Consider the following 24,246-nt stretch of genomic DNA (forward strand, 5'->3'; position numbering starts at 1 on the left):
TGTACAACTTAAAAACAATAAAAGTAAAAGTTTTTTCAAAGTACCTATGTTTGGTCTTTGCTTGCATTGTTTATTTTTTTCTTGAGTTTAGGTTGTCACACTGAACTTTCCTTCGATATCCTTCTTATATTTAATTCCGATCAGGGGATCGGCAAGGATCTTTACCCTATCTTGGGCTCCTCAGTTGATCTTTAGATGATTCCAACCAGAGGATCGGCAAGGATTTTTGGTCCATCTAGGGCTCCTCAATTGATCTTCAGATGATTCTGATCAGAGGATCAGTAAGGGTTTTTGGTCCATTTGGGGCTTCTCGGTTGATCTTCAGATGAGTCCGACTAGAGGATTGGTGAGAATTTTTGGCCCATCTAAGGCTTCTATTAGCTTGGGTCAAAAGATGCATAATCCAGCTCACTCCGGTTTTTAAATGTAGGTGCAATTTTTGACCTAGATTTAAAATAATTAATAATATATATATATATATATATATTATTTTTTACTTATTGAAATCCATTCAAGGTTCATGTATATTACAATATTTTATATTTTAATTATTATTTTTATAAAGATAGATCCTTCCTATTTGATAAAAATGTAAATTAAACTTTAGATATTTTTAAAACTTTGTTGCTGAAATATTTATAAATATTAGTAACTTCTATGTACTAAATTTATGGATATAATTTTTCTTACAAGCTCTCTAAAAAATAGATAATTAATGTTATTTTTATTTATACTATAATTAAAGAATAATGATAATATATATGCTGTTTTTTATTTATTGAAATCCATTCAAGTCATTAAATAATCATTTCTTCTATATTATAATATTTTATATTTTAATTACTATTTTTTTATAAAAATAGATCCTTTCTATTTGATAAAAATGAAAAATAAATTTTGGATATTTTCAAAACTTTTTTGCTGAAATATTTATAAATAGCAGTAGCTTCTATGTACTATATTTATATATAATTTTTCTTACAAGCTCTCTAAAAAATTGATAATTAATGATTATTCTTTATTTATACTATAATTAAAGAATAATGATAGTATTTTATAATACAAACTTAGTCGAACGAGTAACTTAGACTCTTTGACCAGGTTGGTCTCCATGTAAGTTTAACAATCATGCCTTAAATCTTTCCTTATCTTCGCATGCAAATGTGAATTATGTTATTGTGTAATTAATATTAGTTCTCATCATTAAATTCTATTAAAAAATTGATTTATACTGAAATAATATTCAATTTATATCCATATTATCTGCTCATGACAAATATGGATAATTCTGATTTATCTCTATATCCATTTAGACAAGTATGGATAACAATTTTGGTATCTGTTTATTTTCTGTATCCATATTCGTTAAAAATTATAAAATATGAATACTAATATCTGATCTATTTTGAACTCTATCCTTGCCCTTTCTCTTGCCTAACTTTTATCTTATATTTATCTTCTTTCATTCCATTTATGAAATCAATTAGGGTCACCTAATTTCCTCTCAGAAGGGAGAAAAATGACCAGATACACCATCCAATTGTTGATATGTTACAAAAAGCCTGAAGTCAACAATCAAGAATTAATATCCTAATTATAGCACACTTGATGGTAATGCATAGCATAAGGCATTGGACAATCGAAGGACGAGAAGCCAACAGATCAAAAATCACTTGCAGACTTGTATCAAAATCTTATCTATTTGATTCTATTTTATTGGAAAATCAAATCACTCATGTGACATATTGCAATATTGTTTCTATTTTATGATAAATATATGACCAGCATCAACATCATCACCATCATAGACAGCATCAGGATGGTTCTACCTTAGGATAAGTGTATGACTATTGTAGCCCTCTAACATGAATGTCAGCTGATGAAGTTGGCTGACGTTTGCAACAAACCACAGGCACAACTTCAACAAACATCTTGCCAGCATCAACATCGCCCCCATAGAAGACATCATCCAAGGATGGAATCAAAATTTTCCTAATCCTTACCAAAATCAGCACTGTAGTGAGAGCTTGACTCCAGCTTCTTTGCCTCATTCAATTTCCTAACAGCCTGAAACAGTAGTCGAGGTAACAAGCATCAGGTCCCAAAAGTACAAAAAGAATCCGAGTCATCACAGCTCATCACGGTTTGAAGGGAGGGGGGGAACAACCAATATAGATAAAAGAATTGCTTTCAATTATATAGAAATATGTTATAGTCACCCTATCGATACTAGATGCTTGGACATATCCACCAAGAAAGAGGAACAATACTATATCACATCAAAGTCAAAGCTAGGATCATTTGCTTAAGTCCTGAACCACTGTGCTGTAAGACCAACCCAAGGGCTTCTTTTGTTCTTGCATATTTAGATAGACATCCAAAGGAGCCATTTTAGGGCATAATTCACTGCAGAAGTTGCTTTCCAGAATGACCATGAGAAACACCTGCTTGATGATCCTAACATAAAAATTGACTACTACAGAATGGACAATCAAAAGTGCAGCTAAAGCCCATGTCAAGCAGAACTCCAACATTCAACCATTCATTCTTGCCTACAGCTGATCCAGGCAAGAGTTTTACTAGTATAGGGTGAGGACTTCAGGTGTAACCAGGCAGGGCATAGGTCAAGACAGGATTACATGATGAATTTTGGGTGACAGGATTGCATTATGAATTTTGAGTGATCTTTAAATAATAGATATGACAGAAAAGGTATTCCACCAAATGGCTAAAAAGCATTTGACACAATGAAGGTATAATAGGTTCAGACTCAGAAAAATAAGGCAGGATTTTGCAGCAAGTTTTACATACATTTTCAGGCAGAGATGGGTTAAAAGAGGGGAAAAAAAGATATGCATAAGAATTAGACGAAACACCAGGCAAGATGTTGAATTTTCACTTTAAGATAGACAATTATTAGTATCCCTATGAAGTGGAGTGCTAAAATATAACACGTCTACAGAATGTAAGTTACCTTCATAAAATCTTCATGAATAACATAATCTCGTTCTGCACGGATTGCTGCCATCCCAGCTTCTGTGCAGACGTTTCGAAGATCAGCTCCATTGAAACCCTGAAAAATAGGATGGTTTTTCGATTTTAGAAACAAAGATTAGGATGAATTAGGAAAAATAAAGCAATGGAGATAATACTGGTTATAGGAAAGAATATGCCATAAACTCACTTCAGCAAGTTTAACAACTGCCTCATAGTCTATCTCGCCATGTTTGGCTATACCAGCAGCATGAATCTTGAGAATTTCCATCCTTGACTGTTCATTTGGCAATGGGATTTCAATCTTTCTGTCTAACCGACCTGGACGAAGAAGTGCTGGATCCAGAACATCGGGTCGATTTGTTGCCATAATCATCTTAACCTAATAATGTTTTGGGAAAAAGAATGCTACTCAATAAGCAATTATCATAAATAATATGGATCAGTTGATATAAGAAAAAATCATGGAATATTTTGTTTCACTTCATACAATATAGCCAGAACCCATTTAAGGCTCACAAAGTACATCTATCCACTGCAATATTGCATAAAGGATTTAAATGATTCTAAAGAAAGTACAAAATGGCATACGTTCAAAAGGGCATCCATCTGACAGTGATATTCCACAACCTCAAAAAATGCTAGATGAAAAATCTTTTATCGACCAAATGTGTCAACCAAGAAAAGGAAAAAAGTTAGTCCAAAAAAATACCAAGTAGAGATACAGAGATGACCATCATCAAATCTCCCCCATCCTGGGATGATTTTCAGACACATCAAAGACATTGTTTTCTTCACCGGACATAGAAGGAAGACAGGATATCGAAGAGTTCTGCACCTAGTGTACCATCTGAGACCTAGTACAAAGCTAATGTTGTACCATATAAGAACAAATCAATGAGCCTAAGAAAGTCCAAATAAAAACCATAATCCTCCTGGATCCACTTGGGATCAATAAGAATTAAGAGCGCCTGTTATATGTGGGAGAGTCTAGACGTCTAATTGAGAAACTGGCCAGATGAAAGATAAGCACAAAAAAAGGGGTTATGGATATGCACATTGCAAGCCTCAGACTAATGTGATCGACGTGACACCAACTCACATAATAATGCAAAAGCAAATCTCATGAACCAACCATCAGTGGTTGACGCTAGAGCCACTCAAGCCAATGTACACAAACAAATTCCAGTGTCCACCACTAAAACAAATTTAAAAATTGGAAAAAATGTGGGACACCTCAGGAAACAAGGAAACCTATTAAGAATTAATAAGGCAGTCATAGTTTTTTGGAGAAAACCACCATGACATTCATGACATGAATAGGGCGGTTATTTTTGGGTAGGAGGAAATACTCTGTAACTTCATAGATGAGAAAACTATGTATAATTATATGTACTTAATTAAAATTAGCAACACCTTCCACAGGTTCATACCTAACAAAGCTAAGGTGGGAAGTAATTAGAGAAGACGATTTAACTTTTTCTTGGCTACAGCCTATAGTGGATAGAATTTCGCAAGAGAATTCTCTCAAATATGTGACAATCACAACCTCATGGCCCTGACCTATTATATAACAATTTCCTGTGCACCCAAGAACAGAGAAGGAACCCCAAGGGACTTGAGTATCGCTATGTTAGGAAGTCGGGAATGTTACCTAGGACATGACAACTATTCTGGAATAACTCTGGAATGTTGCTAAGGTATTTTCAAGTGCTTTGTTACTTTTTTTTTCTTTAAGATTTTTGAGGACATTTTGTTAATATTTTTGCTTCCCTACTTCTGCATCTAATTCTGCCTTCTCACATGCTCCTGTTTGAGTAATTAGAGTTGCAGTCTTCTTGAGAACTTGTGGAAGGAACCCTACTCACAACTTGTGACATTCTTAAGATTACTTATAGGGGTTATGAAGAGGCACCCTTATGAGGGGTGGAAAGATTGGACGGTTAACCTCAATTTCCTTGAAGTATCATGGTTCTAGCCAAGGTTACCTCTCATTTTTCTATACAAAATCAAAACACACAAGTTGATTCTGGATCTATCAATTTTCATTCCAAAGTATCATTAGTTTTTATCTCATGATTTTACAATGCCTATTGTGTAAATTTGATTAAAAAAATGTCCTAATCATATGCTCAACTGCAACTCACAATCCTCATCCATCTCTTGCTCAGATGTCCACTCCAACCCATTCAAAAAGGAGAGTATGTCCCAATCATATGCTCGACCATAACTCCCAATCTCTTTCTTGCATGTCCATTCCAACCCATTCAAAAAGGTGAGTCAGTATCGCTCAAAATCGTAACCTGTCTTCTCTCTCCTTCAACATATTCTTTGGTGTGTAACTGACCTGCTATAATTAGAAACACACACGTTTGTGCATGTAAAGAAATAAACATAAGTGTGTGATATTGAGAGAGAGAGATATGAAAAACAATCATCCTGTAGAAGTATTGTTTGTTGATCAGCAACAGCATATTGAATGTAATGTTTTAGAGACAAAATACAGTATTTTTCTTCCTGGAATTTTGAGTTTTAGTAATGCGCTCGAACTTGAAATTCAGTTATATTCAAACTACTTTTACATCTATTTAGATTTGCTGAAGCCTTCCAAAATGTTTAGATGACATTTCTAAATTTCTATCAAATCTAATAGTATCATCATGGAAGATATATGTAGACTCCTAACCTGGTGGCATATCTGAGGTCACATTCAAGTTATCAAAAAAGATAAGCTTCTCACTAACTGGTCACTGGTGTATGTGGCCTGATTTGCTTTAGCAGTGAGGAGATAGGTGGCTTCAAGGTATACAAAAAAATTCAAAGAAAATATAATCTCATGTTAATTATTTGAGCTATTTTCTAGAATTATGTGTTCTGGTCCCATCATATCTCACTTGTTCAAACTTCTGAACATTGGTATTTCACTATGAAACTCCTTTACTGAATCTGGAGTTGAATTCTTTTGACCTTGGGGAAGTTATGTATATTGTGGACCTTTTGGAGAAAGAGGACCAAAATGCAAAAGGGAGTTGGTATTACCTGTGGTTATGTTCATAGGACTAGAAAGTGAGTTAGCTGACAGACTTGCAGAGGAACAAGTCAAGAGAAATATCCTTTTGTTGATAATCCTATCAATCTTTTTTTTTCAGGTAAATCCATCATTGATGTCTTTCTTTTATTGCAATATCACCTTTCTTTGACCATTAAAAGCCCTGCCTAATCGCCCAAAAAGAAAAGGTAAGGGACAGACTCAAAGTTATTAAAATCACAAGGGCTGAGGAACTTTTGGTCTATGGATGAAGAAAAAGAAAAGGTGACAGATCATCTAGCTAGTCCTGAGAAGAGTGTATTCAGTAGTAAATTTTGAGAAGTCTTTGCTTCTCGTTATAGGCCCATATTGGACATTTTCATAGCTATAGGACCTGTGCAGGCATCTATTTAGTCTCACATTGGTTGTGTATTGGGGAGATCAGGATCTTCTACTTAAGATGTTGCACCCACTTTCATAGCTCTTGAACTAGCATCCAAAGAACTAACTAAATTTTCTGCAAGCTTTGCTTCCCTATTCCTGCAGCTGCCCCTTATACAGAATGAACTTTAATAATATTCATAAGCATATATGTCAAAGATAAAAAGAAGCAATAAAGCTCTGGCAATGATCAAAAATATTCTGCACTTATCCTACAAACAATGGTGAAAACACTGCTGTTAATGCAAACTCAGTTTTCATTTACTGCTTCAAATATTAGGTCTAGCAATAAATGCTATGACTCATGGAAAGAAGCAAATACTACCATACAATAGAGGATATAAAAGCTATAAGCAGAAAGGCATTGGACCATGTTTAATAATGTCTGTGCAGTGATATTCACAGCCATGGGTGTCCTTCCCAATTCACATGAACTATTCCTAGAAATTACTTGGAAAAAGTAAAAGGAAGAAATCAACCATTCATTAACACCAAAACCAGAACATGATCACAACTTCTGTAGTTCTATTACTTGTGTTTAGCATCAATGCCTTGCTTTCACATATATTACTCATAAATCAGTAAACAACAAAAGCAAAGCCAGCTCTCCGATTGATATTTTCCTGTATTAGTATATTGTTGCTGAGGTGAGACAAAGACCAGGTCTAGCACAGTAGAAGCTAAATCAGCTAACCCATATTTTAGCCTTCTGAATATTGCAATCAATAACTATCTCATTTTCAATACTCTTTTCATAAGACAACAGTCTGATAAATACTCTTAGACAAACTAAGTTTAGGGAAAAGAAACTCACCTTCCCAAGCTGATCAAATCCATCTAGTTGGTTGAGCAGTTCCATTAGTGTTCGCTGGATCTCACGATCGGCACTGGTCCCTTCACTAAATCGACGCCCACCAATGGCGTCGATTTCATCCATGAAAATTATGCAAGGCTAGAGAAGGGAGGCCGATTAATTAATATCAGACAAACCATAGCATATAGAGACTGTCAGATGTTTTTATAAAAAGGGATGCTGAGATGATGTCCAATTAACAATAAAAAGCCCAGCAAAAAAAATCCCAAGATCTCTGAGTCCTTACTTGATGATCACGAGCATAGCCAAACATCTCCCGGATTAATCTTGCACTTTCACCTATATATTTGTCGATTATAGCACTTGATACAACCTAACAGATAAATATAAAAAATTAAAAGATGTATAAAAGGGGAGGGTCAGATTATTTTAGATAACACTAACCTTAAGAAAGTTGGCATCAATGTTACTAGCAATCGCTCTGGCAAGTAATGTCTTCCCTGTTCCAGGAGGGCCATAGAGGAGGACACCCTGAAATCATAAAATCAATACCTCATAAACTCATATGACACAATGAATTATTCAGTTTAAATCTCAACTTCCTCAAAAGATAGATTTTGCTGGCCAGACTGCTTAGAATTCGTTGTAGTAATTATAAAAGAACAATTCTGACTCATACTTGAGTTATACATTACAGAATTCAATAATGAGCTCATAGTTACCTTTGGGGGTTTAATTCCTACTCTGAGAAAGAGCTCAGGATTCATAAGCGGCAGCTCAATAGATTCTCTGAGTTCCCTGATCTGGTCAGATAACCCACCAACAGCAGAGTAGCTAACATTGCCAGGATCTTCATGAAGCATGTTATACACAACAGGATCAACCTGGAACCAGGAGATAGAACGTTGGCAATTAAGTTCATCATATTTGTTTTGACATAATTCAGGAAATGAAAAATATAATAGAGCCAGTGGGAGCCCATTAAGTATACATCTTAGATCAGTGCCCCTCCATGCAACAATATACAACGATCATTCAGTACCTCTCGTGGAAGAGCTCGCATAATGGTGAGGGTTGTCATGTCAAGAACCACACGGGTTCCAGCTGTCAGCTTCTCTTTGTCCACCTTACTGCGGCATCCAACAACATACCTTGGGCCACTACTAGCTTTAACAATTACTGGAATACAAAAAAATTATCTGTTAAATAGCTGGTGCTTAATAATTCCAATCTCATAGCAAAGACAATTTTTGGCAGCAAGACAATAAATAACTAAAACCATGATAAAAACCGAACCAGAAGGTACTTAAAAAAGGCATGCAAGTGAAAATAGCAAGGCACATTAAAGAATGGAACTTGGAGCTTTGGCAAATTAACATAGCAAGCCACTTGAGTACTTACTACTTTTCCAATTGCACAAATATATTTTATAGTTTAACATCCAAAATTTTGTCTGCAAAGCTTCCTGAATCATCATGAATTTGCCATCACAAGCAACAAAAACTTCATACCTTAAAGGGAACTAGCTATTGTCTTGATGAGTTGAATTTACATCACGACCAAATTTAACCATTGCAACGCAAAAAGCAGTGGCTAAGGCTAATCAACTGAATATTCAACACAAATCAAAGATACTAGCTTTTCCCAAGCCATTGCTTATGCCTTCTGTCAGGGTCTTCAAAGGCTGATACTGACTGACTTGCTAGGAATAGCAACCAAAGTGGCTCTTGGGCCTCAAGCACATGGGAACTCGCACGTTGATTCCACTATTTGATCAGAGTGAAACTCCAGTTATATCCATCAAATAAGTTAAGGGCAATAAATTATAATCTGTAAGGAGACAGTTATTACAACCTATATCAAGTGTTTTATGACCATAGAGTGATGTACTTTGCCATAATATCAGCACTAATAACACTATGCGGACTTAATATAGTCCAAAATTTGCTGATAAATCAGAGCACCTTGCTGCTGCCCAATGGATTAAGCAAAGCATCCTATGATCCATTGCTGTAGTTTGAGTATTATCATTGGAATAAGTATCTATTTCCCTGATCCTTAGAAATCAAGAATAGGAGTGAAGAGGAATAGGAACTAGACTTGATGAAGGACAATAGATATCTTAATTTCAAAGAGGTGCAAGGAACAGGATTGGGTGTACAGCTAAGAAACAGGTTCAACTCCATATATTAGCCCCCTTAATTTCAAGTCTTAACTACATCAAAAACATCAATTAGGAAATGGCCAATAGTAAATGAATTCATAGAACAGCAAAAACAGAAAGAAACAGCTCTGCAGCTAAAAAGAGAGCAGATCACTTACAGCGTTCATTGTCAAGTGGCCTAAGAACCTCCCCTATAATCTGCCCTACACTTTGGAGGGACTTCAGATCATCTTCAGTTTTGGCAAATTCCTTCTTTGCAGCCCTCAGGTTTTCCCTCACTGCATATTCAGTTTCCACCACGTCAGTTACAGTCACAATGACCAAGATAAAAGACTTTACTAGTTATTTCAGACTATTAACCAGTCAGAAATACAAACAAAGACAAGCAAAAGAGAACTAGTTCAATATCAATGACAATTACTGGAAGCAGCAGGAAAACAAAACAATTACATAAGCTAGCATGATAAAGTTTTGGCATAAAAAATCATGACCATTTTGATTGCAGATAAAAGCTTAGTATAGTACAACCAAGAGTTTTTGGAAATTTTTAACATAGTTTCTTTGACTTCTAGATAGCTTCCCACCACCTTATTAAAGGCTTTACGAGCAAAGAATAAAAATGATACTTCATCTAGCTTGTTCTAAATATTCAAAGTTCATCCAATCTGGTTTGCATAAGTTGGAACCTTGCCTCTTTGACCAGCAAGGACACTCATGGCGGATATTACATTTCCTGTTCTATCATTCTGTCAGGCCATCTTCCTGCCAGTACAGTTTTGATTTTATGAGCCCCACCTGTAACATGTTCTAATATTGTACGGACATTGCATGCGAATAAGCACCTAGATAATCCCTTCATGACATGAACATCATTGGGTGGTTTTCCACCTCTAGGAAAGAAGGATGAAGTGAAAGGGACCAGCCATGCTGTGGCATTGTTTCCATTGCTGGCATTACTATTAACCATCATGGTTATTGTTGTTTGCCCAATTCACCCTCTGATGGTACTAATAAACAACTGTCGCAGAAGTCAGTATTAACTGTTATAACAAGAAGCAACAAGTATTAATGTAAAACAACATTATTTAACCCAAAAAGTGTTAGCTGATTATGATAAACGATCAAAACCCTATAAAATAACGAATACTCATTGGTAGGAATAGTGAAAATAAAAATTAATAGTCATACAGGAAAAAAAAAAAGACCTACCATTTTGTTGATCTTTATGTAACTAGAGCCTCCAAATCTATTAAAATGACCATTACCCTGCTAGCTCAACTGTTCTTTCAAGCTGGCTCACAGCCTCACCATTTCTAATGAAAAAACATCTAAAATTCCAACTCCTAAGCATGATCAAGAAGCAAGAGAGATAAATCGTCAGTAATTTATATGATATGAAAACATTATTTTGTTCCTATTTTACTGCTTTGCCAAATATCCCAGCATAGCTACATAAAAATCATAACTCAAGATTGTCATCGAGTGCAGTCTACGCAGTTGCATATAATCTACACATATGTATGCAGTCCCTTGGCCACCTTAAGTTAAGGTCAATGGCCCTATCTAACTTTTATATGCTGCCGGGCCACATAACACTCATTCAATAGCCAAGTCTAAGAGGCCACGCATAAGGGACCTAGGTATATGCTGTTTGGGCAGAAAATGCAAATCAAGCACCACGCAAAAACCTACCTCCTCCACTTATGCAACTATTCTACCATGATCTGCCTCTCCTCTTGTGAGGACCCGTGCGGGCATGTATTTAGTCGCACATCGGTTATTTGTTGAATAGATCTTGTTACTTATATAGGACTAAAGAACCCAAATAATACCTTTCGGCTAGCCTTTTTGGGTGAGGTCTTGGGTTGTTACAAGTGGTATCAGAGTGGACCTAGCCATAATCTATGTAGACTAGAGGACACTGCATCACGGATTCATTGGGGCTAACCACGGGCCGATCATGGTGCTTGTGATTAGATTTGAATGAATTTGAACCTTTAGTCTGACGAGGACGTCAGGACTTAAATGGAGAGAGTATGTGAGGACCCGTGTAGGCGTGTATTTAGTCCCATATCAGTTATTCGCTGGATAGATTTTGGGTACTTATACAGAACTAAGGAACCAAAAAAATATCTTCCGGCTAGCCATTTTGGATGAGGCCCATAATCTATGTAAACTAGGGAACATTGCAGCACGAGTTCAGTAGGGCTGACCACGGACCGATCGTGGTACTTGTGATTAGATTTGAATGGATTTGAACCCTTAGCCTAACGAGGACGTCAGGGCTTAAACGGAAAAAATATATGAGGACCCGTGCGGTTGTGTACTTAGTCCCACATCGGTTATTCACTAGGTAGATCTTGGATACTTATACAGGATCAAGGAATCCAAATAATACCTTCCAACTAGCCTTTTTGGATGAGGTCATGCGTTGTTACACCTCTCTAACCCCATATTTCCTCTTCATTCTCCTTGCCCTCCACCCTCATCCTCACCACCATTGTTCAGCTCCTTGCCTCCCATCCCCCCTCCTTACCCTCTACCTCCACTACCTCTTTCTTCTCCCACCATCTTTCTGTTCATTCACCTAAGTGCCCCATTAGGCTCCGGATACAACTCAGGTGCCATATGGTGCCCCGGCTACCCATACATTGGCCACTTTTTAGAATCTTCATCATTGGCAATAAAAATGATAAAAAAATTTGGAACCTGTTTCAGATTTAATTATTATGTTGAAAACTATCACTATTAACCTTTATAATAGAAAATCATGAGTAATTATAGCAAAATTAATACCACTAAAAAATAAATAATATCATAAACATATTGATTGAATATGAAAATTGAAACTAATACTATAGATGGTGAAACAATATCATATAATGATATTACAATGGTCATAATATAAATACATATCCCATTATTTTATCTGGTCATTACAGATCATTCAAGTGTAATCAACCAACTATTTTAGGTGCTTGATCTGGCACCAACTATCTGAAGTGGAAGCTCTTTGATTACTTATGAGTTGGCTTGGGTGAATTCTCAAACAATTTTATCATGCCAACAGTGCAACAAGCAAGATTTTGCCATGAGCACCCAGTTTGGTGGTTCAAATTTTAAATATAATTTAAGTTTTTCCTGATTCAAAATTTCAGATTTTGAATGTTAAGTTTTTCTTTCAGGAAGGTGTTTGGCTGCCAAAATGGGAAATATCTAAAATGGAAAGTTATAAGATGATAGAGAGGAGAAAATCATGGACCCAGAAAATTATATTAAACGTAGAAACTACCAATTCCATGATTTAAGCATTGTTGCATAAACATGGATGAGAGAATCAGAATTGGACACATCCAATTTCCTGACTTGATAGGAGAAAAAAGAGGAGATATAATGACACAATGGAAAAGAAGTAATTTTAACAAAAATATCTAGACATACTTTATTTCACAATGTTATATAAAAGAAAGTTTAAATAAATTGATTGTTAAGGTCTTGCAATGTACATTTTTCTTATTCAAACTCCTAAATTAACTTAAGAGTAAATAGAAGATGACATTTCATAAAGTTATTTTAATAGTTATATCCTTCACTAATCTCTGAAAAGAACAAAAGACACATCTTTTGTTGTCATTATGGTATGTTAAAAATCATTGTTTGAAGAGTTGAAATCGCCACCAATCTCTAACTGAAGAATCTGTGGTGCGGACACCAATGCCAAATCGTCCGTCACTCGAGTCTACAGTCGCCGCAAGAGGATGGTCCAACCAATTTGATTTTATTTTGGAGTGATTTTATGTTATTTGGGCTAATTAGGGTATTTTGTTATTTGACAGCCTTTAGGGCTTATGTTGGTATTTCGTTATTTTGAGGATCTGTTGTGAGACTAGTTTCTTTTTAGGGGTCTTTTGCATTTTTCTGAGTCTTATAAATATGTTAGAACGTACATCGCTTAGGGTTATGCTATGAATAAAAATTTGTGATTCTCTTCTTTGAGCCTTGGTGTGAAACCCTAAGCTAGGGCTAGGTGCGAAGCCTAGTTCCCTCCCTCTCTTCTTCCTCCTCTCTCCTCTCTTTCTCCCTCTTTTTTCCTGCTGTCCAGCATCAATCTGATAACTATCTTAATGTTTAATGCATATCCAACTTATATATGTATCTAACATGGATTCTCTGAGGTGGATGTGGTTTTCCATGCAACATAGGACAATAGAAGGGATTTTATGGAACTCTAAAACACAGCCAAAAGCATGGAATTGCAAAATAATGATGTAGTTTCTAAAACCGCAAAACATTGTGATTTTTAGGTACATCCAAAGCCACTCGAAAGAATAAATTGATAACACGCTTAGTTTCAAGCGAGAGATTTACAAAAAAATAGTTCATGGTAGAACTTAGTGTAAATTGTGATTCATGAGCGTTAACAAGTACTCGTCCTCAACATTTGGTTCAGATAGTTTCAGACTAAGTTGTCTGATGGTATTAGTTAGTTTACACAAATGTAGGGAAACACGTTATACACCACACAGTAGACTCTTGTAACTTAAGGGGTTGATGCAAAGGTTTGTGAATATGGATCAAGAGAGGTTCTTGAACATCTCGTAAGATATCCATTTGAATTTGAAGGATGAATTCTAAGGTAGGAAATAGGGAAGCATCTAAAATTAGACATAGTCCTATTTTCTTAAATGTTATGTCATAACATAAGTATGGTGATAGACCCGCTAAGATAGTGGAGTGTCGAACAAGGTTAGCAATCTCGCGTATCAACCTTATATCATTCGTGTGTATATAAATGATATGAGATGTGCTATATATGATAGACCCGCAAGAGTTCAGATTGCTACGATGTCTTTCTTTTTCCTCTTGTATGTTGCATCAAGTGTACAATTCAATTCTGCCATATGATCAAGGATTCTTCATAAAACTGATAGCATGATAATCTGACAAAAAAAAAAATACCCCCCCCCCCCCCCCCCCCCGCCCCCCCGCCCCGCGAAAAAAAAGAGAGTTTGTTTTTCTGGCCAAAGTGATGGCTGCACATTACTCATGTAACATGGGTCCCATCATCTTAGTACACCCCATTAATAGTGAAAGCCACAAATATCAAGCATTGAGATAATCAAGTATTGAGATAACTGATGCAATTCACCGTTCGCCAAGTCAGCCTTTCTGTATGGATCCTAATAAGAGAACTTAATGAAAGTTAATTTTAAAATTCAATATTGATGCAAAATAAATAAAAATGTAGAACAGTTTGTCAAAATCATCCTCAATTTTTCACAACCATCCTCGCTAAATAAAGCATTGAGTGAAATAGGAAACAAATTCTAATGATTTATGTCTATTCCCTTAATAATCCTTGACATTGCAATTAATGTTTGTCATGCACTTTGCAGTGTAACTCTCGTGTCATATTCTTCATCACATAAAATATTACACATTTTCATAGCTTTTTAGTTTCTTGATCTACTTATAGGAATGCTTAGGTGTCTCGCACCTGTGCTACCATCTATTTTGTATAGTTGTTATTAATGAAGGCCCTTACAACTGTTTTGGTTACTTGAAATTAGAGAAATCCAACTTCACTTTCAGCTTTTCAGTCAATGCTCAACTGTCATTTGGCAAATTCATGCCCTAATTATCTCAAGAATTAGGAAACCTCGATCAACATAATGATTTTACTTTGTAATTCTCCAGAACTTTGCACAGATCATCTTTGCCCCTTGGTGTGCAACAAGAGACAGAAGAAAGAGCAAGAGATAGAAAGAGGAATAAGAGACAATCATCAGCATTATTTCACATCTAGGAGGATAAACAATCTATGTAACATAGAACTGTTAACTTTTATTTTCTATAAGTATGGTCTGTAATTCACAATGAATCCTTATAAAGACTTAGCTGAACCCTATAAAATTGATACAAACTACCAGCCAACAATCTAATAAAGTTTGTACGGATAGGTCACTAATAAAAGAATGTGATCACATTCTAATCGCATGTGACCACCCTATATTTGAAAAGCGTATATCCTCCCACAAAGGTTCCAATCATTTTGTTGAACTATACTCTTTTAGAAAGACCACTAAATCTTCTTAATGCAGCCATAACCCTATCCTTCATTAGAAAATGTATAAAGAAAAATGGCATTCCCATAAAAAAAGAGCATTGGTCCTTTAGTCCTTGCCTTATCCATTCCACCCTTGACCTTTTTCTCCACACCATTTCCATTGCCCTACTCTAATTCATATATCTCAACTTAAATCTTTCTATAAGCATTCTCCTCAGCAAATTATGTCTTTGATCTCATTAAAAAATCAAAATTTTACTTCAGTTAATACCCATTACTTTCCTTTTTGTTAATAGGTCTTCTTTAATAAGATTCCCTAATTAAATGTACTTTCACTGTTTGATGGTATATATGTTTTCCTTACATCCATAATCATCCACTGCAAGTTTTCACATATGATTTGCAATTAGACATAGCATGGTCTGATGTGCCGGTACCGAGCACCAGACTGATTGATCCGTATGATATGTGGCTAAAACCTAACAACTCTCACACAGGTGCTAAAAGATTTTTTTTTTTTTTTGAGATATGGATTTCTCTCTTCAAAATCTGAAAGAGGCAATTTTTATTTCTTTTCCACCATATCTTTCTTTTACCATTCTCTCCCCTTTTATAGGCATAAGAGGGCTGAAAAGTATTAAAAATAGCAATTACAACTCATAAAAGCTAAATATAACTTCTCCCACAAGTCTTTCTCTCTACGCAAAACCGTCATCCGTTTTTAGAACCTGAACGGGTTCTAATTTGGGCTGACATGTGAGGCGCTATAGTTTTTTTCAGTTTTGACTTTTGGTCTTCTAACGGAAACGTGACTCTTGGCTGTCCGTTGGACTTTACTCTCTCGTCAGTTACGAGGCTTCATATCCAGGACTTGGGAGATCGTCCCGGATCATTACTCCCCCTTTTATAGGGATTCAGCTCCAACTGGATCTAGAATAGGTGGGAAAATTGAGACTCCCCTATTTCCTTAGTATACCACTGGGACATGCTGGGCTTCTGTCCCTTCTTTCCAATCCGAAAGGTCTCTCAAATTCCCCGTCGTGTCTCAATAGTTTTCTTCTCAAGGATGGTATCCTCGGCCAATTGTTTCTCCTGACTTGTGGATAAATCTTCCACTAAGGGCAGTGTTTCTCCTAGCTCGTCATCTAGCATTGACAGCTCAAAGGGCTTTAAATTCTCAACATTAACGACCGAATACATTTCCATGTAACTTGGCAACTCCAGCAAACAAGCATTATCACCAATTTTTCGGAGAATCTTAAAAGGGCCATAGCAGATAGGTTTCAGTTTCTTTGCTTCTCCCTTCAACCTTTCCTTTCCCAAGTGTAACCAAACAATGTCACGGACCTGGGAATCTCCGTTCACTCGGTGTCGATCATGTCTAGCTTTATACTTCTGCTAGGCTTTCTCCAGCTGCTTCTCCACTTCACTATGCACCTTTTGGATATTCTCTAGAAAACGTTGAGCCTTCCCAACATCATCTTCCACAGTTTGTGTCATTGAACCAACTGTAAATTCGAGATCAAATGGGCTTCGGGGTAGATAGCCCAGGCACACTTCGAACAGGGATTTGCTAGTTGAGCTATGGATGGCTCGATTAAAGGCGAATTGCAGGTAGGGTAAACTCTCATCCCAAGTCTTAGGATGTTGAGCGTTATAGTCTCATTGAAGATGTACGACAGTCCGATTAACCACTTCGGTCTGACCATCGGTTTGGGGATGAAAGGCTGTACTCCTTTGCAGTTTCGTATCCATCATGGACCACAACAATCTCCAAAAATTTCCTATAAAACGGCTATCATGATCAGACACAATGGAACTCGGTAATCCAAAGTTTATCCAAACGTGTTTGAAAAAGAGTTTTGTCGTTTCTTCTCCTGTGACCATCTTCTTGCACGGGACTAGCACAATCATCTTAGAAAATCTATCGACCACTACATACAAGTAGTTGTACCCCCATCATGTCGTCGGTAGACCTCCTAAGAAGTCCATCGAGATACTCTCCCAAGACCTGCTCAGAACGGGCAAAGGTGTGTAGAGCTCGAGCTTCCGATTCGAGGGTTTGGAGATGCTGCACAGTACGCACCCTCGTACAAAGCGAGCCACATCTTGCTACATCCGGGCCAGTAGACATAGCGTCGTACGTTTTGCACCGTTTTGTTTACTCCAAAGTGGCCTGCCACCTTCGAAGTATGCGCCTCTCGCATCCACTGTATACAATTCGCTTCTCTCGGAATGCATAATTGTGACCCTTTGTACAACAATCCGCCTCGTAAGGCAAATTTTGAAAGTCCATCTTCACCATCTCCACTACTTTCCAAAAATCGGGATCTTCGTCATATAAGTAGGCATAGTCGTCATGCACACTTGGTTGTATCTCCATCATTGCGGACAGACAAAGTGCTGCCATTGGAGGCCGAGACAGCATATCAGCCAACTTGTTTTGGACTCCCTTCTTGTACTTAATCACCAGATTGAACTGCTGGAGATAGATCATCCATTTCATATGACGAGCTTGTTGTAGCGGTTTGAAGGTATTGGAGGGGTTGATGATCGGTATAGACCGCCATCTCTTTGCCCAGCAAATAAAGCCGCCAATGTTTGACGGTTTGGAGGGCAAGCAATTCTTTTTCATATGTCGGGTAGTTCTTATGTGCTCCTTGGAACATCTCAGAGTAATAGGCAACGGGTCGTCCTTCTTGCATTAGAACAGCACCCATCGCATATCCCGACGCATCAGCTTCTAGCTCGAAAGGCCGCTGCAAATTTGGCAAGGCAAGAACTGGCGCCTCACATATCTTCCCCTTCAGTAGATGAAATGTGTCCTCATGTTTCTGAGTCCACTCGAAGCGTTGGTTTGCCTTCGTCAAGGCGTGTAGCGGAGCAGCTAACACGGAGAAGTTCGAAATAAATTTTCAGACATACTGACAAGCGCCCATAAAGCTTCGTACCTCCGTCACATTTGTTGGTCTAGGCCACTCTAGGACTTCACTTTCATCGGATCGATTTTCAATTCTCCGTTATCCACAACGAAACCAAGATATACCAAGGAAGCTGGCTGAACTCGCACTTTTTCCCATTTAAGTGCAATTCGTGCTTTTGTAGTAGTTCGAACACCTTCGTCGCATGGCTTAGGTGCTCCTCCCAAGTACGATAGTAGATGACTATATCGTCGAGGTAGACGAAGCTGTCGAGAAACGGTCGTAGCACGTCATTCATCAACCTCGTGAATGTAGCAGGGGCGTTGCAGAGTTCAAACGGCATAACGAGCCATTCGAACAGACCCTGCCTCGTCTTAAATGTCGTCTTCCAAGTGTCATCATCTCGGATTCGTACCTGATGGTAGCCAGATTTTAAGTCCAGCTTCGTAAAGTAACGGGCATGTTTCAGTTGGTCTAAGAGGTCCTCTAGTCAAGGAAGGGGGCATCGCTTCTTCACCGTGATCTTGTTGAGGGCTCGATAGTCAATGCACATACGCCACCCACCATTCTTCTTCGGGACTAAGATAACTGGTGAGCCATAGGGAGAATTACTTAGCCTGATTACTCCATTCTCAAGCAACTCAGTCACCTGTTTCTTTATTTCTTCGCTCTCCACCACCGAATAGCGGTACATGCTGAGATTCGGAAGTGGGGAGTCTGAGATTAGCTGGATGTTGTGTTCCACCTCTCGTTTCGGCGATAAGCCTCGAACTTCCGGAAAGAGGCCCGAAAAATCACCACACAATTTTTCTAACTCATGTCTCTCAACGGACATAGGAATATCCGCTTGAGGCTCAGATTCTGAGAATCGTATGAACACCAATACGAACCTCTGTGAGGCATTAATCATTCGTTTCGCCTGACAGGCTGTGATCAAATCAACGCCTTGTTTTGTCTTTTCACGCGAGAAGAGGTATTTCCTGCCTTCCTTCGTGAACTGGTATTGTTGTCGCCGGCGATAATATATAGCATCTCGGTCCCAAAGGTAAGGGCTTCCAAGCATCACCTGGCAAATATCGAGCGGAACTACCTCGCACGTCACCTCATCTATATACTAGCTCGTTACAGCAAAGCAGAACGTGCATTGTCGGTTGATTTGGAGCTCTGTATCCTTATGTATCCAGCCCAACGGGTAAGGTTTTGGATGAGGGGTAGTAGCCAAACCCAACTTCTGGACTAGTTGTTCAGAGATGAGATTTTTCTAGCTTCCAGTGTCTACGATGGCACTGATCACCTCCTACTTCACTTGGATCTTTAAAACAAATAGCTCCTTTTCGTCAAACTTGGTTTGGGGTCCCAAGGCTATCTCCTTCGGCTTTGCCATCAAAGATAGACTAGGGTCCGCCTTTTGGACCTGGTTGCTACTATGGCTTTGGTTCCGACTGATGTTGCCACTGTCTTGTCCTTTTGCCACTTTTTGGGGTACAACTCAGGACGAAGTTTCCAACATTTCTCCTTCATATGGCCCTCTATCTTGCAGTGGTCACAGTATTTCTCAGTTCGTGTGGCTGAGGACGAGGTTGCAGTGGCGCTCGTATTTTTCTTTTTCTTTCGGTTGGACGAGCCTCTGAAAGTACCTTTGGAGGTTTTATCGCCACGAGCATTCTTCTTCTCGATGGTCATGGCTATCGCGCTTGCACTAGACACGTCGTCCACCTTGTAAAGAGACAACTTCGTGCTGATTCGAGTGTTCAAGCCGGAGGTATATTTCATAAAGGTCTGAGGATTGTCTATCGAGACTCCCAATGCCACCGCCTGACACCGGAATTCAGTTGTATAATCTTGCATTGATTGGTCCCGTCTCTGACGAAGTTATGCCACTGTCGCCATCTCTCCTCAGCATAACTTATCAGATAGAATTCTTTCCGGATGAGTTTCGTGAAATCTCTCCATATAATCACTTCATCTCCATGGTTGCGTAGGTAGGCATTCCACCATGCCAAGGCATGACTTGTAAGCTTTAGCCTGGCTAGCGAAACATTGTCTTCGCTACTATACCCGTAGAGGGTAAAGTATGTCTCCAGCTGGCTGATCCATGCTTCCAGCTTCTCTGCATCAACCGACCTGTCGTAAGTTGGAATCTCAATTCTAGCCTCCACCTTGAACGGTCTCGGCTGCTTCTCCTCATCATCCTCTGCACGAGAGTTCTTTTGCTTCTTTGGATCTTTCTTTAGAGGGGGACCCTTAATAGTCTCTATGGAAATGTCATCCTCCTCCTCCTCTGACTGAGAAGGATTTGAACGCTCCAACCACTCCATGACCTTTGCCATCTGTTCAGATAGAGTAGCAATTTGTCTGGCCAAATCAGCCATAGTAGGTTCTTTAGCCATTGTTGTAGGAATGACGCTAGTGGCTTTCTTGGGAGGTCGTCAGTGAACTTTGAGGACAGATAAAGGTTAACCACTCTTTGTTAATACCATGCACAGGAGAACCTAGGACCTATGGGATATGGGCCCACCATGCTTCCACTGCACCGCTCTGATACCAATCTGATCCATAAGATATGTGGCTAAAACCTAACAACTCTCACACAGATGCTAAAAGATTTTTTTTTGAGATATGGATTTCTCTCTTCAAAATCTGGAGGAGGCAATTTTTATTTCTTTTCCACCTTATCTTTCTTTTACCATTTTCTCCCCTTTTATAGACATAAGGGGGCTTAATGCATGAAACTGAAAAGTCTTAAAAATAGCAATTACAACTCACAAAAGCTAAATATAACTTCTCCCACAAGTCTCTCTCTCTACCCAAAACCGTCGTCCGTTTTTAGAACTTGAACGGGTCCTAATTTGGGCTGACATGTGAGGCGCTACAGTTTTCTTCATTTTTGACTATTGGTCTTCTAACGTAAACGTGACTCTTGGCTGTCCATTGGACTTTACTCTCTCATCAGTTACGAGGCTTCGTATCCAAGACTTAGGAGATCGTCCCGGATCACCGGTTGCCGACGACACGAGTTGGTACGAGTCCGCCCCATATCATATCGGGCCTATATCGGCACGGTAAAGGAGACGGGAGAGAGGGCGAATGGGAGAGAAAAAAAGATAGAAAGAGAGAAGGGGGAGAGAGGGAGGGAGGCCGGCGTCAAGGCAGAAGGCGGAGGCCGCGGCAGTGTGCTCTATTTCGTTTGAAACAGAGGTCTGACCACTAAAAAAATTCGCAAATTTTAAGTGAAGTCTGCCACCCTTCGTCAGCCTCCCTCCCTCTCCCTCCACCGCTTGCTCTCTCTTTTCCTCTCTTTCCTTCTCTTTCTCCCCCTCCGGCAAAGGATTTCATTCTCATTACTAGAACCATCCCAGTTCGCCGCTGGGACGGCTTAGTATGACCGGAACTGCCTAGTTCGGGATGGTTCTGCGGACCCTGGGACATAGCATTTCTTTGATACTCCGAAACCAATGAAATTGGAAATCTATAAACTCTGGTAACAATTGGGTCCTTCAAAATGCTAGACCAAGTTGATCTGTTTAAGTTAAGATGCTTATGGATAGATACATCGTGCTTCCTACTTAGTTCAAACTATTACCAGGAAAAGTCATGTTTTTTACAAATTGCCTTTCCCTGTGTTCTTAAAGGCAAACTAGTTTGCATAAAATCTCGCCATCGCTCCCATGTCATTACTACAACCATTCAAAACATTCGCGATAATTCACTTTCAATTTTCTGTTCGCAACAACTCTAACCGTACTAAAATACCAGGCAACGAGACTTTCCAAGCTCTTTTCACCCATAGAAATCCATATAAAAGTTCCGGTTGCTACCAAAACGGCATTGCTCCAGCAAATTCCAAACATCCATTTGCATCTCTTATGCATCATTTTCCTTCATACCTTGCCTTTCGGTAAAATCTACAACATGGTCAATCCCCAATCCCATCACTAACAAGATCCCCGATCTCAACTTCCAATGCCTTCACGATTTGAAAGAAGAGAAGCAGGAAAATAACGATGAAAATAATGGCCAAACCCTAAATTGAATATTAGAATCCACGGACCCGTTACTTGGGAATGGAACCCAATTCACGACATAGAAGCAAAGGGGAAAAGGAAAGGGAATAGGGCGTTGGATTGAAGAGTGTGAGAGAAGAGACGGAGGAAGAGGAGGCACCTGTACGAAGCCTGGAATCGAGCTCCCTGTGCTGGAGGAGCTTCTTCCGGTACTCGTTGACGGCGCTCCGGCGGCGGGAGGCATCCTCTCCGTCGTTCATCTTCTTCGGTTAGATCCCGACGTAGCGTCGTCGAAAGGTTTCGGCTCGGATCTGGTATGTGCATGTATGTGTATGTATGTGATGCTCACCAGCCGTATGCCGTATTGCCGAAGCAACGCACCATGGGTTTTCTTTTGTACAAACTAGGTGAGGTTCGCGCACCGGGCCTTCTTATAAGCCTAATATCTTTTAGCCTAAGTTGCGGTCTGAGCGTTGGGCGTGACCTGCATTGGCGTATTGTCCAACTCCAATAGCTCTCTTCTTTTTCTTTTTTCTTTTTTTTAATAAAAATGACAAATTATATAGCTCTAATGTGAGTACATCCTACCAGATTCAATAGCTCTTTTTGGGGAGCTGTTAGGTTCCAATTCCGTCTGTGGAAGCTATTGGCAGTAGAACTTTTAAAAGTGCAGCTTTTGAAAGTATAGCTTTTATAAAAACTATAATATCTATAATATATAAATATACGATATAATATAATATTATTATAATATAATAAATATTATTATAATATAGTAATATAATATTGTATACTGTAGCATAATAATTTACATAATATTAAATTATTTAACATAACATATCAATATATTATGATATAATATAATATTATATTTATAGTATAATACATTAATAAAGATATAAAATATTATAATTATTAGCATAAATTGATTTTCTATAATATAACAAATTTCTTAGCTAGGTGATAAAATTGGTTAAATAATTATTAAAGGTCCATTTTGTGTAACTATTATATTTTATCACGGATATTTTGGTCAAAAAAAAATAGCTTTCCGACCGGGCCTAAAAGTGCTTTTCCGAAAAATTTCAAAATAGTGCTTCTTCCAAAAAGCTATTTTTAGCAATCTGAAAAAGGTAAACTAGCTTTCCGAAATTTTTACCAAACACCCCTATTTCATCTAAAAGTGCTTTTGGAGAGCCAGAAAGTATTTTTTGGCCCTCCAAAAGCTCTGCCAAATGGGGCCTTAGTAGTAGAACTTTTGAAAGTAGAGTTTTTAGAAGTAAAGCTTTCTGAAGTTGTCACACCCCCGACCTGAGATCGTAAGCCGGGGATTGCGTCAACCGCCACACACCCGTTGGAAACTCTTCCCACAAGCATACAAGGCATCTTAACAAAATATCTCAAATATATAACTAAATTCATTCAATTATTAAAATGCAATCTTATTCCATTAACTAATTCAAATTAGAAAGTGTCACAGTTCTAAATATGCAGCAGAACAATAAACTACTAATATGTAAAACTTAATTCTTTAAATAACAAAACCTTGCAATGTTTAACAACCATAATAATTGTCCAAGATAAAAATTCAACTTAAATAAATCCTAATCTAGGACAGCTTGTGTCACTATCCTTCTAGTCGATCTCCCATTTTGAAATCCTGATAGGCTAGTTCTCGGAATCTGTAAAACAACAAAAAATTGTATAATGAGCTAAATAGCCCAATAAGTAATGAACACTCTAACTAGATAAATCAGACAATAATATGCAGTACTAAAATAGAAATTCACATTTTTCTTAAGTTTTTGAAATT

At 38.1% G+C, this 24,246-nt stretch overlaps 1 protein-coding gene across 1 annotated transcript; it reads right to left on the bottom strand.

The window, feature by feature from the left end:
* Positions 1-1,678: 1,678 nt before the first annotated feature.
* On the bottom strand, positions 1,679-22,846 carry LOC103708147 (26S proteasome regulatory subunit S10B homolog B-like). Its single transcript, XM_008792933.4, has 10 exons — positions 22,594-22,846; positions 9,600-9,719; positions 8,320-8,456; positions 8,000-8,161; positions 7,722-7,808; positions 7,564-7,650; positions 7,278-7,415; positions 3,185-3,376; positions 2,975-3,073; positions 1,679-2,067 (listed from the first exon to the last, which is right to left on the bottom strand). Exons 1-10 carry the CDS (start codon positions 22,691-22,693, stop codon positions 1,993-1,995), a joined length of 1,197 nt encoding a protein of 398 aa, XP_008791155.2. The 5' UTR covers positions 22,694-22,846; the 3' UTR covers positions 1,679-1,992.
* Between the last annotated feature and the right edge of the window lie 1,400 nt (positions 22,847-24,246).

This window comes from Phoenix dactylifera, chromosome 4, assembly GCF_009389715.1.
Source record: "Phoenix dactylifera cultivar Barhee BC4 chromosome 4, palm_55x_up_171113_PBpolish2nd_filt_p, whole genome shotgun sequence".
Classification (NCBI taxonomy): domain Eukaryota; kingdom Viridiplantae; phylum Streptophyta; class Magnoliopsida; order Arecales; family Arecaceae; genus Phoenix; species Phoenix dactylifera.